Source organism: Hydra vulgaris, chromosome 09 (genome assembly GCF_038396675.1).
Source record: "Hydra vulgaris chromosome 09, alternate assembly HydraT2T_AEP".
Lineage (NCBI taxonomy): Eukaryota > Metazoa > Cnidaria > Hydrozoa > Anthoathecata > Hydridae > Hydra > Hydra vulgaris.
The window spans coordinates 61267395-61284966 of record NC_088928.1 but is presented as its reverse complement, the minus strand read 5'-3'; the positions used below and the strand labels follow the sequence as shown (position 1 = coordinate 61284966).

Here is a 17572-nt window from a genome sequence, read left to right as displayed (position 1 = left end):
TAAAAATACTTAGTGAATTGTTTTGGATTTCATAAATCAGATTTGTATGTATTGATAGAATAATCTGTTATTCTCTAAAATATAAGAGTTGCTATTCAAAAATACATCTTTATTCCTTTGACAAAATATATGACAAAAATTTTTTTTTAGATGATAAGTTGTTTCAATAATTAATTTAATTTAATGTTGCTGAATATTGTGTCCAGATAATGTGTGATAATGATATAAATAACTATAAAACAATATCTGACCCTACACTCCGTTCCATTCACCTCTCTTTTATTATTGTAACATATATATATATATATATATATATATATATATATATATATATATATATATATATATATATATATATATATATATATATATATATATATATATATATATATATATATATATATATGTATAAATACGTGAGAATAGGGCTCGGTGATAAGGCTAAATTAGTCTTCTTCTTGCCCTGCCAATATTTATTTTTATTTATGTGCTTCGAAACTGTATGTATTATTTAACGGCAAAAAAAAAAAAAAAAAAAAGTTAAGTTTACAAATGTTTACACTTTAATACATTTAGTTCCCGAATAGTTTACGAGAAAATGTTATTCTAGACAGCAGTTTTTAGAAAAAAATTAGCCTTATTTTTAAATTTTAAGTTATGCTAAATTATGTGTTAGGTTAAGGTGACCATACGTACGTGTTTGGCGCGTACAGTAAGCGTTTGACGGTAGTTTTGCGCGTTTGGGGTTTGTACGCGTCTGTGTACGCGTTTATGTATTAAAAAAAAGCAAATAAAATTCTTTGGAAAAAAATTATTCAAAAAACTTTTAATAAATGAATATAATTAAAAAACAAAATGAATAAAATTCCAAGAAACTTAACTATAAAGCACGAAACTAAATGAATTAAATTCCCGTAAACGTTAAAAAAAAAGTTTTTAAAACTCCGATTAGAGAAGAAAAAAAATTACTTCGAAAGGTTTTTCAACCACCACAAAGAAAATGCGCTCGTTTTACGCAAATTTTGTCTACCTTGTAATATCTTTTTTCCCTAAATATTGTAAATAACGCTTTGCGATTTATTTTAATAAGAAGTTCATAAAAATAAGTGCTCATAAAAATAAGTGTTCATAAAAATAAGTGTTCATAAAAATAAGTGTTCATAAAAATAAGTGTTCATAAAAATAAGTGTTCATAAAAATAAGTGTTCATAAAAACAAGTGTTCATAAAAATAAGTGTTCATAATAATAAGTGTTCATAAAAACAAGTGTTCATAAAAATAAGTGTTCATAATAATAAGTGTTCATAAAAACAAGTGTTCATAAAAATAAGTGTTCATAAAAAAGTAATTGAAGGTTTTTATAACTATTTATACATCAAATTCAAAAAATGAATAGTAAGAAGAAAAAGTTAAACACGTTTAATGATAATTTAAAGAAAATGTTTCTTTAAATTATCATTAAAAGATGAGCTCTTCAAATGTACTATTTGTCAAAGCCTTTTTGACATTAGTAGTCGTGGACGGTCTGCTATTGAAGATCATTGCAAATCTATCAAACACAAAATGGCATTGGGTGCTTCTATATCGTCAAACAAAATTACAAAGTTGATGAAGAGTCGGAACTTTAGTCAAAATGAAAAAATATTTACCATTCAAGAAGGAACAATTGCATTCCACACAATCAAACACAACCATAACTTTAGAAGTGCTGATTGTACATCAAAGCTAATTGAGAAATCAGATAATCCAAGATTTGATTGTGCGCATACAAAATGTGAAGCAATAATTGTAAACGTGTTCAAGAAATATTGTGAAACTAACTCAGAAAATGGTTTATTCAAAAACATCATATGTATCAATTCTTTCTGATGCATCAAACTACAAGGATGTTAAAATGTATATAATTTTGGGCTCGTTATTTTGATGTTAAAGAGGGAGTGCAAATTCAGCTGATTTACATGGATTGCGTAGATGGAGAAACATCAGATATTTTTTTAAAAGTTATCTTTAAATGCATTAGTGGTAACAATATTTCTTTAAAAGCTTTGGCTATTTTTGCAGACAGCACCAATGCCAGTTTCGCAGGTTTAAAACAAAATGGTAATAACAATAGAGGCAGGTGTGGAATATCAAAAATTGCTAGGATTCTCAAAAGATCTTTGGTTGGCCTTACTTCCAGCTATCGAAAGAGTGCTTAAGTTATATCAGCCACTAAGATCATTCTTTTTAAGCTTAGAAAATTGTCCGAAAATTTTATTTTATTTTTCTATGATGAAATGGGTTTAATAGTATTTTTTTTGTTCACAATCAAACCAATGTTTTTTATAACACGGTAAAAAAAAATTGAGAATTATGATATTTCTGCTGCTGAAGTTGCCGTAGTATTAAAGGATTTGAAAGACCAAATAAAATCTAGAAAAGAAGAAAAATTTCTACCTTTCATGGTAAGACAGCATTTGCAAGTTACCGAAGAAAGTAGTCATTTTCAATTTCTGAAAGAACTAGACATTTTTTACAGTGTCTGTCTAGAGTATATATATGAGTGGACGCGTCACTTTAATCAGGTTGAAGTTTTTAAATGGCTTTTACTTAACTGTAAAGTTGAATGGATTGAAATTATTGAAAATATAACTTTTTTGAAAAAATCAATAGAAATCACATTCGGTGACAATGAATTGTTCAACGAAATTCGGAGAACTATATTGCAAAAAGGAAAAATTTTCTTCTTGAAACTCAGTCTGTTGAATGTGACAAGCGATGGGTTGAAATTTTTTCTCATTTCGAAAATAATCACGTTCCTTAAAAATAATTTGTTAAAGTTGGTAGAAGTCGCTATATGTTTGCCTGATACAAACGCTTCCATAGAGCGATTGTTTTCAATTGCCTATGATATTTTGACAGAAGGGAAATCCCAGCTTACAATGAAAACTTTGGCAGCTATTTTGTTCGTTAAGTTTAATTTAAGAAAATATTGCTGCTCAGAATTTGCAGAAAAAATTGGAAAAGATGACATGTTGCTGAAAACAATTCATTCTTATGAAAAATATTTGTGATTTAAAAATGCAAATATTGTTTAATATTTTTTCCATAATTTTGTTTCTTCATATGCTATTTTAAAATAAATGAACGAGTTTTTAGTAAAACCCATTTAAACTAGACTGTAGGCAGGGGGGAGTGAGGAGGGCACATGCTCCCCTCCGCTTTATTCTGTTTGGCCATTAGAAAATTGAAATTAAGCATATATTCAATAATTGTTAGAACAACACAAAAAGGGCGAGGCATAAACGCCTTGAAAATATAAAAAATAAAATTAATCATTTTATTAAATTTATGCAAAATATTATCAAAAAATAGGTCAATATAGACGCTAAAAAAAATTGCCCTTGGGTGCCTTTATTTTATTTTATTATTTGCGCCTCTTAAAAAAGTGCTCCCCCTTTAAAGAAATGATATTTAAATTAGGCTACGGGCCTGATTTAAATACCATTAGTATTTATACATACCAAATTTATTCCTTGCACGCGTCTGGTATTTTTTAAGTATGGTCACCTTAGTTAGGTGCATTTTTGTGTTAGCAGTTAATTTTTTATTATGCTTTTTTTTTCTTCAATAATCTAATTCAAGAATCTAATTGGTGCATGATAATTAGTTTTTCTAATTTTAGAACCTAAAGTGTCTGGACATAAAAGTAACATTAAAATGCCAACTCTACCGCATTTATCAGTTTAAAAAAGCCAGAAAAGGTAAAGAGGCAAGACTTTTTTATTTTAACATATTTTGTTTCAGCTGTAATCCACAGGACATATTTATAAAAAAAATCCATATATTTATATTGTTTTATTGATCAACTATATTAAAGTAATGATAATAATTAGGTCTCTATAGAGACCTAAATACCAACAGAGACCTGTGTTTTTGCCAACTAGATCTAGTTGACAAAAAACACACTCGACAACCCCCTTTTAAAGACCTCTTTAGGACGGCCCTGAGTACAACACTCCTGAATCCAGTTCCCCAGCTATAAAGAAAAAAAGGTTGGTACTGGAGGGTTCTTTACTTCAGAAATCACATCAATTACGTATATTGTGCTTAAAGTGCATTATTTTTTTCAGTATATTATCCTACTTTGATTTATTTTGTTCTAGCATTGTTCACCAAAAAAATATATTTAGCATAAATATCTTTCATTCTAAAGAAAATTTCTTCAATGAAGTGGAATTATCCTATCAAAGTTCCACACAAAAATCTCCTTGCATTAAAAAATTAATGCAGAAAAGTTATACTGTAGAATATCAGAAGGTGTTGGTTCCTACTTCATCAGCATTCTGCAATAACAGAAAATTGTCAGATAGACTTTAAACACCTTTCAATATAATTTAGTTCTATGAGGAAAAGCTTTTTTAACGTTTTTTACTTTTTTTTTTTACGTAATAGTTATGCAACAAGCAGAACTAAAATTTAACAATTTTTAAATTTCTTGTTGAAATGAATCAATGAAATGAATGAATATTGTGATTTTTTTTGAAACTTGTTCTATGATTGTTTAATTTTTGTATATAAAGATTTTGATAACACATTGTAAGTTGTTGAATTTTGTGAGTCCTAGTTATATTTTTTGATTATGTGTTTAATTTAATAAGATTTAAAAATCTATGTTATTAATAATTTTCAGTATCACCAGTGAATTTCAGTAGTAGCAGTAGCTCTAAACCATTGTCTCTTGCAAGAAATGAGAATCTTTTAACTAATAATACAGATACAATGAATATATCTGTTGCATCATTTCAAAGTTTGTATATTTTTTTGTTTACACTTTCTAATAAAGTTTCTTTAATTATTTGAATTGAGTGAAATTAATCAACATGAAAATTATTCACAATATAAAGAAATCTCAAAGTAGGCTAAACATATTTAAATATTATAGGATTCCAATCAGAATTTTTTGAAAACTTTTGTTTAAAAAGAAATGTCATTAGATCAGCAATACAAAAAGGATGATTCGTCTTTCTTAATTGAGTAACAACTGAAATTAAAGTTTAAAGAGTTCGATGAAACTCTCTGTGAAAATTAAAAAAAAATTCTTTTGTAAGTTTAATTTTTTTCAAAAATTCGTTTTTCATTGTTTTTCATTTAAATATAATCAATATTTTAGTTTACAACTTTAACGTTGTGTTGTTATTTTTTCTTCCTGGAGTAACTATATAATTAGAATTGTTATTTGCAATAAAATTTTAAAACACTTCAAAACTTGATTTTGTTTACCTCAGTCGCTTTGAAAACTGTGGAGGAAAAACATTTCATGAATATGTTAGAAATATTATGAACTAGTAAGTTGGTTATGGTTGTCTTATTTTTGAATTTAATAGTTTATTTAAAAGATACTTTTACCATATACAAATGACTGATTTGTATTATTGTATTACCATGCGTATCATTTATTACCATGGCAGCTGAATCATGATTGGTACTGTGCATCCTGGGTAAGTTTCAAAAAATAACTAAAAAAATCGTCAAATTTCAAAAATATTATTTTATACTCCATGAATCTTCATCATCCTCCTTTATTCCATGAATCTTCTCACCCTCCTTTATTCCATGAATCTTCATCACCCCTCCTTTCCCTTCTCCTCTTGGCGGTCATCATTATTACCTTTATATTTGATGTGCAAATTCCTTGTGTTACTTTATTGGGTTATGTCAAACAGCGTCGTGAGTGAATACAACTTAAACGGGAAAAAGGATAAGCTGTCTTTTTGAAAGACAAATACAATGAAGTTAATCGTCGGTATGTTGTTTTTAATTAGATTACCAAATTGTGGTAAAATTTCCCAACACTTTTGTTGTTAAGTTTTAAATTACTGCTTTATAGCACTGTTAAAATTTGAGGCAGCAGACATAGTTAAATATATTTTGAATTAGACATTTCGCAATTTTAAATAATTTTAAATAATTTTAAATAATTTTTTTTAATTTTAGAAAAAATAAGATTAGTAACAAGCAGAAAAATTAAAGTTAAGAAAATATTAGAAAATATATAAGTTAAGAAAATATTAGAAAATATATAAAATGGTTGTAGGAAACAATCACTCATACAGTTAATGGCTGTATATATGGCAAATTAGTTTATCTACATAAATATTTTTTAAATTTACATTGTTTGAAATCCTGTTTAAAATCCTAAATAGACGAGCTTTGAGGCTCTAGTTGTGTAACTTTTAAAGTCCCGAACAAACTTCACTAAAAATAAGACAAGAATAAAAAGCGTTACTTTATTCCACATAAAATTTTTGTTATTTTTCTAGCAACTGTTGCAAAACCGAAGAATTACAGAAAAAAATATTGAGCATAGTATTGGTGTGACTTTAAAACACGCTCCGTTGCGAAAAGGTGGTTAAAAAATTCAAGTAGTGACAACGATTAAAGTATCAAGAAATGAAACTTATAAATATGTTCTTTAAATATTATTAGTCATTTAATATTATTTAAATTAATCTTTAATATTGTTTAGTTAATCTTTTAATTTAAAAAGATTTTTATCTTAATTCTTGTTTTTTATTTTTTAGAAACTTGAATCTTTAGAAGTGAAAATCTTCGCGACGTCCTCTTGACGTTTGTGTGTTATCTTTTTAAGTGAAAATCTTCATGCAATGTTAGTAATTGTAATAGCAATGCTAGCGTAAAACAGTTCTTGTTATTTTTAAAACATTATATATTATACTTATATATCATTGCCTTATTATCTTTAAACTTAACTAGTTTGTCAAACATACTAGTTTGTTTACTCCTTTTAAATATTTAAAAGAAACAATGGTGTTATTTAAGTTATTTGTTTGGGTTTATTGTGTATTACTTCATTCCAAATTTATTGATATTTTTAGTGCTTTCAACCTTTTATAAAATTGGGTCTGTAGATAAAAGGGATACCAAACGAGTAAAATGCATGTTTATATAGTTTTAACACGCAAACGTTAAAAAAACGTCGCGAAGGTGCTAATATCCAGATGGTCCGTTAATAGTCACAAGTGTTACGTCGTTATTTGACGTCAAGCGGGATTACAGTTTACGACTATATAAACAGACCGTCAGAATACCACGTTCTTGTGACGTTCTCTTAACGCTAATCCTATTTGCAATGGGCCTGCAAAATTTCTACTTTTTTAATTACAAACTTTCAATTAAATTTTCAAATATTTGTTATGAAGATAAACAAACTGCAAAAAACTTCAGGCTAAAAATAATTATATGGATATTAATAATATATTAGTAGAAAACCACTTAACAAAAATTTTTTATATTTAACACTGTGTTTCATCAACAAAGATTCATCAGATTTTCTGATGAATCTTTGTTGATGAAACACAGTGTTAAATGGAAAAAATTTTTGTTAAATGATTTTCTACTAATATATAATTGCTCTGTTCTTTTAAGAACATTGAGCACTCAATTGTGTAGATAACTTTTTAAAGTTGTTTAAATAGATATTAATAATATATATATATCTTTTAATAATAAATAAATATATTTACTATTTATTGTAAAGTTTTACTTTTATTTGTACTTGTGTCCAGTATAGAGGCACTTGAAATAATAAACTATCAAGGTTTGCATTTTTTTTTTTATAAAATAAGCTTTCGTAGAAGCACTGTGTTTTTTCTGGTTTATCAACTTTTACAAGAGAAATATATATCAGCCACTTCTGATTAGAACCATCCGATTCATTTTTTTCGTAAAACAAAGGATTACTGATATCTCGCTTTGAATAAGACTTTAAAAATAATTATTTCACAGTGTACAAAATAATTAGACTAATTGGAAATAAATCTTGGTCAGTTTAAAGCTTGGCTGAAGCAAGCATCAAAAGATACAATAGTTGTATATGATTATCAATAATATAAATAATATTGTAATGTTGTAACTTGCTGTAATGTGTAAAAATAATAATAACAACAATAATATTGTTGTTAATATTAATAATAACAATAATAATTATAACAATAATAATAGCAATAGTAATATCAATAATAACAACGATAAAAATTGTATTTATGATAATAACCATAATATAAATATAATTTACTATGAAAACTTTAAACACTTTCATTAAAAAATCGTCAGGAAATCTAAAGACTTTATAATAAACATTCATCAAGACTTCTCTGATCAATAAAAGGTTTACAAAGTTACTTCATTTAAAAAAAAATAGATAATGCAACAAATATAGTTTTAATAAATCTTTTTATAAAAATTTGGTAAAAAATTAAAAAAATTTGTCTGAATGAGCAATTATTCAATTCATTCGTAAAATCTATTTATAAATGAATTACAAAATATAATTGACAGAGTAGCTTTTTTGCTTAAATAGTACTTGATGCAAAACAAAATCATTTGTTGGTAACAATGAACCAGCTTCTCAACTTCTGATATAGTAAGTTCAACCTGCTTAAGTGTTCTTAAGTGTACAAATTGTTGCCAAAATAAAGATAACTTTGAAAAAAAAAATATTTTGTACAATTGTTGAACAACATTATACAAAAAAATATAATATTGTTCAACAATTGACGATCAAGAAACTTAAAAAAATATCCAATCCCAATTATTAAGTTAAAAAGTTTCAAAATGATTTTTTTCTAAAGTATAATAAGTTTTTTTTTTGTCAAAATATGAAATTTAATTAATTGAGTTAAAAACATTGTGAAAACCTGTAAAAAAAATTGTAAAAACGTTTTCTATTTTTTCCGTTAAGGAGGCTAAGATGCTTCAATAAGACCTAATGATCATTTAACAAAGTACCACGGAAAACATTTTACGCAGCTTTTCTTAAAGTTTAAACAGCCAAAAACTTTGACCGCTGTATACTGCGCCATAATTAAAGCCAGCGCTTCAATCACTGCGCTCTAACCATCTTTCTCACCAAGGCTTCTAAGGGGTATACTACAGTCAAGAAAGCAGCTTACGTTTCATAAAAATAATATATATATATATTTTTTGCAAATCTCTTACATCTAAAGTTTAACAACTAAACCCTCAACACAAGCTTTTAACAAGGATGCTGCGTGAAGAGTGCGGACTTCTAGAGGCATGGGATGAGTTTGAATTTTGAACTTCTACATTGTGAATAGAGCGTTATACTACTAGTCTGCAACCGCATTAATATATGTAACCAAAAATAATGTTATTATATTTTAGTAAATATATAGCCAAATCTAGCAGTTTAGAGTAGATAATCAACCAACCAAATCAACCAATCAAGTCAACTAATCAAACCAATCATTCCAATCAACCAATCAAATCAACTAGTCAAATCAACCAATTAAATCAACCAATCAAATCAACAAATCGAATCAACTAATTAAATCAACCAATCAAACCAAATCAAAGTGTTCATGTCAAGCCAAAATTAAAATTATATATATATGCCCAAAACTAAAGGATTCATAAATAATTAATAAGTTTGTACACCATCTAATCCCTTACCATTTATCATGAGATGAACTTTGCACAACAATCTATTTTACCACTGTCCAAATCCACATTAAATTAGCTGCCCAAACATAAAACAACAAGTTTAACAAATATCCTTAATTTGAACAAATTATTACTTTAAGATAAAATTATGATCTGAAAAGTATTACTCCGTTTGAATTGTTTTTTTAAGTGTTAATGGTTGTTCAACCACAAAATAAAACTAAAATAATATAAGTATAAATGAAAACATAAAATGAATTTAGTTATAATTTATTTCAATGTATTGCATTTTTAGAACTAAAATGTTTTTTGTTGTTTTTGCATAAGAAAATTCTATTGTGTCGACATAAAATTAACCAACCACATAATAATGATCTCTAAATAATTTGTATTGGTCATAAAATAATTGAGTTATGAAAATATATTTTGAGACCAAACGTCTATAAAGACTTTCATATTATTAACAATAGCATTATAAAATAGAAAGGGTCAATAAGTAATTGTTTCTAATCTTCTTTCTCTAAAAATACAATCTCTTGATTTAATGCCTCTAAAATAGTGACGCCTTCGTATCGCTCCTTAAAATACGCGATGTTTCTATATTTATATGCTATAAGTTTACTTAGAAACATTGCATTTATCTATACCAAACTAAATAAGAATTAAAAGAAACAAAATTGGTTAAAAATAAATTACATCTATAATATATATGTATATATATACAAACTAAATATACTTAATAGAGAAAAAACTTTGCTATCATGCTTATATACTTAAGCTATTTTCTTTTAGGTGAAATCTTTGTTTGGTAAAGCATTGTATAATACGCTAAAACGACTTTTTTTATGAAAACGCAAAAAATGCGTTTCAGCAAGTTTGTTCTTAGTCAATTCTATGTGCCATGACGTTGTTTATATGACTGATCAATTACTTGTTTCATCATGTTTATTTCTTCTTGTAGCTGTTGCTGGTTTCTCAACATTATTTGTATTGTTTGTTTTAGAGATGTGTTTTCATTTTGCAGAAGCTTCATGCAATGAAATGTCTGTAATTCTTTTAAACGCCTTTCTTCGCGTGATCGCCTGGCTGCTTGATTATTTCTTTTCCTTCTTTCCCAATAGTCGATTGTTTTTTTTTCATCTGGAACTAAGTTGCGACGTTTTTTCCTACCAAGAGGTCGTGGATCATACTTATAAGAACCATCATTGTCTTGTCCTAACATAATACTTGGTATGTGAACTACAGGTTCATTTATAGATATATTTTTATTACACGATGAATTCATTTGTATTCTAATAGATTCAGGGCTTGATGGCGGTGAATAAAGAGTTCCGTAAGAGCTTGCTGGTGACTCGGCACCATCGCAGTTAGTTGAAGTTAGTTGTAATGGTTTGTGTCCAAGCAACGAATTAGTACATAAAAAATGCATGTTTGTATTTTTCGTGTTTTGATCTAAAACTATTTGCTCTGATTTATGTTCATCCATAAGTATTTTTAAGAAATCGTCAATTTCATCCTCCATGCCACCCATTCTTCCTTGGCCGTTCATCCAGTTATTTTCTTCTTCTGGGCTCATAATTTAATGTAATCATAAAAATATTTATTAACTTGTTGCAAACGTTTTAAAACTCAGCTTACCACTGGATTGATTTTTTGAAATGGCCAGCTATTTATTCATTGGCGGAAACGCAGCTTTTTTCATAAATGAAACAATTATCTTTATGACACACACAATAATTGTTTATAAGGTCGTGAACATACTTTGCATAGCGACCATCACAAGCATCATTAAACAGAATGCTATTCGATGGAAAACAGTTATTAGTATATAAACAGATAACAGAATCAATGATAAAAAATAAATTTCCGCTTTCTGATGATTAGTTGTTACTAATGATTGTTTATTATTAATTGAATTTGTTGAAGACTTTAAAATACTATTTTTTTTTTTTAGTTTCAAACCAATTAAGCTGCACACTTAGCACACAAAATTTTAACCTACTTCCACAATGAAATGAAGTCTTGAAATTTTTTAATATATTGAGAGAAAAATAACTTTACCACTTTACAATGTCAATTATACAGAATAAGAAAATCCCTGATTTCAAATAACTTTTTTTTTCAATGCAATATATCAGTTATTATTCTAAAAACCATTGTCCATAGCACAATCTAACATACCACGGGTTTTTCTCCTTTTCGTATTGCGCCTTTTAACGCCGCCATTAAATCTTTTTTTTTTTTTTTTTTTTTTAAAAAACTGTATTGCGTTTTTATACTATTTTGAAAAATTTAATTTTTTAAAGTTTGATGCTAAAATTTTAACGCAACAAAATTTTCCTATCATATTTTTATACGAAAAGATACTATTTTTTATACTGAAGTATATTAGTAAACCTAAAGCTTTTATTTGACAAAAAAAAGTAGATCAATTCAAAACAATAAAAAAAGTATCAAAATTGTATTTTAAAAAACTCTATTATGACGCTCAATACCTTATCAGTTTTAATATAATAAGATTACTTTGAGGTTTTTAATATTTAAAGTCAGTTCCGGCCAGTATCCGTATAAAAAAAGTTTTTTTTCAAATCTTTAGACGTAAACAGACGCGTTATAGTTAAAATACCAAAGGTTTTTTTTTTTTAATTTACGCGTCAAAAAGTTTAAATTTTGAAAGTATTAATTTATTTCAAATTCATCTCAACTTTTTGTTTTTTTAGTTATTATTTGTTTTATTTTAGTTTTTACTTCCATTATTTTCATCAACGACAATTTTTAGTCTTTTAAATACAATATTTTAAGTACATATTTTGTTATTTTATAAATATTGAATTATAAGCAAAAGATTTTTTTTTAAATAATTATCTAAAAGAATGTTTTCCACCGAGCTCTAAGATACAATGTTTAAAAAAGCACCACCTCAAGGCGGTGAGGCGTGCGCTTTTTTAAACCTTGACTATAGTTAAGTTTTAAAAAACCTTGCTAAAAGCGCACGCCTCGCCGTCTCGAGGCTGCGCTTTTTTAAACCTTGCTATATATTTTTTAAACTAATTACCAGATGCTGTTAATAAAGCGCAAAAATAACAACAAACTTTAAGTAATTTTAACATTTAAAATTACTTAAAGTTTAATATCAAAGATATTTTAATAAAAATTAAAATCTGTTGATAAACATTGAAGTGAATTTAATGTTTAGAATATTTTTAAAGTTTTTTTAAGGCTAGTTTTCTTTTAGGGAAAAGTTATTTTTGGAGAAGATAATCTTTTAGGTTAATTTGTTTAATAGGAGTTTTTTTAAAGATTCTTTTTTAATACTTAGTTTAATTGCTTGGCTTAAGCGTGACTTGAAAAAATTAACTATAAATAACATAAATATTTTAAAATAAAAAGACAAATACACCAACCCATATACCTAACACTCACCCGTCAAAAAAACTTTGCACATAAAAAAGAAAAAAAGGATATAAATTAAATGATTGAAGTAATAGACAACATTTTACACATTCATTTGTTTTGACAAAATTACAGATTCGGCAACCTCTACTTCAATTAGGAAATGTCTTCTTGATAAGAGATTCCTAGAGATTTAAAGTTTCTGTAAGAAACATTTTCTATTTTTCACCTAGCGTTCAGTTTTTTTTTAATTAATTGTGCTTATTCATTTGCATCAGCTTTAATAGTAACTGTTTTTAAAACAAATTCAAAAATAGTTTTCTCAAAGCTTAATATAAATTGAACTGCAACGGCTTTAAAAACATTTGTTCAAATTATTTCTTAAAACAAAAGAGTAGAACAAGCATATTAAAAACATTAACCATTAAAACCTACCATAAAATAAAGAAAACTCAGTTTTTGAAAAGCCATTATCAAGTCGCGGTTCATTACAACATTCTTTATCATAGAACACCTACTCGTTTCAAAACCTTATTTAAAAAATTCGCTTTTCGTTTTGAAAGTGGAAAGTTTTGAAGCGTGGTTTGACAGGTTTAAATGCGTAATCAAAGTGAAATACTTTTCTGAAAGTTAATATGAAAGATTTTTAACAATTATTTAAATCATCAAAAATTACCCAGTGGGCATGGGACGTAAAGAAGACGTCTTTTAAACGCCTTTTGAATGTTTTGGACGTCTTTTGAACGTTCAAAAAAGGTCCTTTTTAGGTCCTGTGCCCTCTGGGTAAATACCACAAATATCCTGATTGAGGTAAAGTAGTCGTTCCTTTCATACTTTGTTGATAGGTATTAATATCAAAGTTTTAGACTTCCTATTTTAACATTTACTTTTGCTTCTATGTTTAACCGTGGCCATGTGTAGTTTGGATTTAAACATTAAACGTTTTGATTATTCCAGATAACCTTTTTTTATTTTCTTTCTGCCAATAAAAAGATCCAAAATTACAAAATTACAAATTATAACAAAACTGCTTAAAACGTAATTAAGGTGCATAATATCAAAGATATCAAAAGTTTTATTGAAAATACAAACATTATTGAATAAATATTTTCAAAGGACTATGAAAAATTTTAAAAAATTATTAGTTTTACAAAAACGTTTTCCAAAGAGTTTCTCCTTATAATTTTTTTGTTTAATTGCGTTTTTCTTGAAATTCTTAACGCATTATAAGGCGTTTTAAAAAATGGCTGCAGCATAAGAAAAATAGCAAAAGAACTTTTATTGTTAGATATAACAAAAAAATCGTATCTAAACATCAAAGATATATTGAAACGTCAAAAGCGCGTCGAAACGTCACACACTCATAAAAATCCAAGTGAGTGTTTTAGACGTATAAAATACATATTAGACGTTTAACTACGTATTTTAGGAATCTTAAACACGTGTTTAGCGCACTGGGATCCAAAACATATCGAAACGTCAAAAACGTATTAAAACGTCAAAAAATTTCAGCAATAACAATAGTTCCTTTTTTTCTTGTCATAATGATTTTTTTTTCTACTTGATGAATACTTTGCGATGTTTGAAAGTAATACATAACAACAATAATCACATTTAACAAAAAAATAACAGTAATTAACTCATTATATCATTTCATGAAATCATTTATTCTTCTCATTTCGAGAGATTATACTGCAGATACTTGAAGTATATTTATTTATGAAAATGATAGATTTATCTAAAATTATAAATCATGAATATTTAGTTGAGCATTTCCATCTATGATTTATATCTGTGTATTTTTCAGTCTCATTCCTAACCAAAAGAAATAACAGCAAAATTATTACTACATGTACTGTAAAACCTGATAAAATTGTAGTTCTTCTGGATTTGTATAAAATGTGAGCTTTATCAAAAAATTGAGCGATAAAAAAAACTTATTTGCAGTCTTTTACTGCCAACATATTTTACTGTCAACATATTTTACTGTCAACATATTTTACTGTCAACATATTTTACAGTCAACATATTTTACTGTCAACATATTTTACAGTCAACATATTTTACTGTCAACATATTTTACAGTCAATAATGGTTTAAAAACATGAAGATTATACTTTTGCTATTCTACAGTTTCTTAATTGTTAAAATAAAAATACTAAATGCATATATAAAATACTAAATGCATATATAAAATACTAAATGCATATATAAAATACTAAATGCATATATAAAATACTAAATGCATATATAAAATTCTAAATGCATATATAAAATACTAAATGCATATATAAAATACTAAATGCATATATACAATTTTTAGAAATCCATATTCCGTTGAAAAAGGTCTTTAAATATATTACAGTGACGGGTTTAAGAATTTGTGTGTGTGTATGTGTGCGTGTGTGTGAGGGGGGGGGGGGGAGATCCTCCATTTCTAAGATATTTTTAAATTTCAGATTCTGGTGGGGGACGCATACTCCCTCCTCCTGGATCCGTCACCGATATATTATCGTTTATTAAGATATTAGTAAGCATGTTTTAACATTTTTTGGTAATAAAATATACTCATCTAAACTTTGTTTTAGGTCTTTTGAATATTTTTTTTATAAAGAAGTCTTTACAGTACTATTAAAGACAATTAAAAAACAGACTGTTGTCTAAAGTTATTGTCTATTTGTGTGGATTTCAGAACTGTTATTGAGTAGGATGTAGTTTGAAGCCATGTTACAAGTATGAAAATGTTTTTAATTTATAATCAATTATAGTTGAATTATAGTTGAATTAAATAACAATTATTGAACATTGTTTGTTTTGATTTAATTTTTATTACTTTTAACTTTTTTAAATAATTTAATTTAATCTACAAAGTTATCGTTGCTCAACATCCACACTTGAAGTTCATTTTTGATATCATTTATTTTGAAAATTTGTTTTTGTTTACTATCTATATAAAGTTTTTATATCATCTAAATTCAAAAATGTTTATATGAAAAAAAATTTAAACATTTTACAAACAATAATAAGTTTTTCCTGACTAATCCATTTAATGATATACTTTCAGTTTTTTAATGATATACTTCGTTTCAGTTTTTTAAATCATCAATTGTTAGCTGTACTTAATGATCGACATTGGAGGTATGTTATCTGGTTTCCGAAATTTATTAAAGACATCCTACGTAAAATCTTTACCCTCTATAACAATCATTCTTGCATTATTTTATACAAAGCATTCTATATTTACAGAATAATGCTGTTTCTATAGCAACAATATAAAATATCTCAATTAAAGTAAAACTGCTTCAATTAAATATATATTTTTGAAATAGGAAGTTCAATCTTAGTATTGGCTCATTGAAAAAGATAAGAATTTTTTTTTTTAAGTCATCTCGGTTTCTGTTCATAAAACCGAGGGAGGTTTTTTTAGTGTGTTAATATTTATAATTAAACTGTTATTATTTTGCAACTGTTTGAAAATATTGTCAAACTTTCCATTTGAAAAACAGGAGACATTTAAACTTAAAGAATCCAAAGTCTTAAAAAACATAATAATACGTAGAGTACTCCAAGATTCTTTTATAAAATCATTATTATTTTTCATGGCGGAGGCAAGAAGAAGACAAAATAGTTTTATCGCCAAGTTTCCAAAAATCCGTAAATAATATAGCCATCAAATCTTGCCATTAAAAATGTTGTCAAATATAAAAAGAAAAAAGAAAAAAAAAGTAAAAAATTTTTTTTTTTTTTTAATAAAGATAATAAATTCTAAAACTTATTTTCAAATATAATTGAACACAAAGCAAAAATAAAAAATATACAAATGAAAAAAAAAATTCAAAACTATATATAACAGTTTTTAATTATTGCGATTAAGAATTCCTAAATAGGAAATATAATGAAAAGAATTTAAAATTTTAAGGAAAAGTTTTTAGTTTTTCATAATAAGAAAATAAAAAATAAAAAATGAGTTTTTAAAGAATTAAATTTTTAAACCTTTGCAAATAAAATGAAAATATACTATACAATGTTTTAAAGGCCAACAAATAAATATAGCTCTAGAAGAAGTCCTTCATGTTTTGATTAACTAAAATTATTTCTTTTAGTTTTGATTTAAAAATATTTATGTTTGCAAGCGTTTTGATGTCATTTCTAATTACTATAATCCATAGTTAGGGGCCCCTAGCTGTGATAGAAAACTTAGTGGCTTCAAAGTGAGTTTTAGCTTGAATATAATTATTGTTTGCATGTCTAGTAAGATATTTGGGCTGTATTTTTTTGAATAGCGTTTTAAAAATATTTGGTATCGTATCGTTATTTATTTTCTACATAAAAATTTAATGTTGATATATATTTATTTGGTAAACATTAAAAATTTTTAGATTAATAAATAGGTTGATAAGAGCTTTAATAAATATTTTTAGATTAATAAATTTATTTTTTAATTTATTTTTAGATTAATAGTTAATAAAAAAATTTTTGATTAATAAATTAGATCTGCGTTGGATATTATTCTGATGACATGTTTTTGTTTGTTAAATAATTTTTTTATTTATTTTTTTATTGGTGCTGCACCAAGCAATGTTAGCATAATTGAGATAACAATGAATAGAAGAGAAGTAGATATATTTTTAGCAAGTTTGATTAAGATAAGGTTTTACCTAATAAAGTATCCCAATATTTTTAGAAATTTTATTTTCGAATAATTTTAAATGGT

The 17572-nt window shown here is 26.2% G+C and overlaps 1 protein-coding gene across 1 annotated transcript; it reads right to left on the bottom strand.

Annotated features, from left to right (window-relative positions):
* Positions 1-10144: 10144 nt before the first annotated feature.
* LOC100208998 (thyrotroph embryonic factor) lies at positions 10145-11232 on the bottom strand. The gene has a single exon (XM_065806252.1). The coding sequence runs from the start codon at positions 11039-11041 to the stop codon at positions 10358-10360; it is 684 nt and encodes a 227-aa protein (XP_065662324.1). The 5' UTR covers positions 11042-11232; the 3' UTR covers positions 10145-10357.
* Between the last annotated feature and the right edge of the window lie 6340 nt (positions 11233-17572).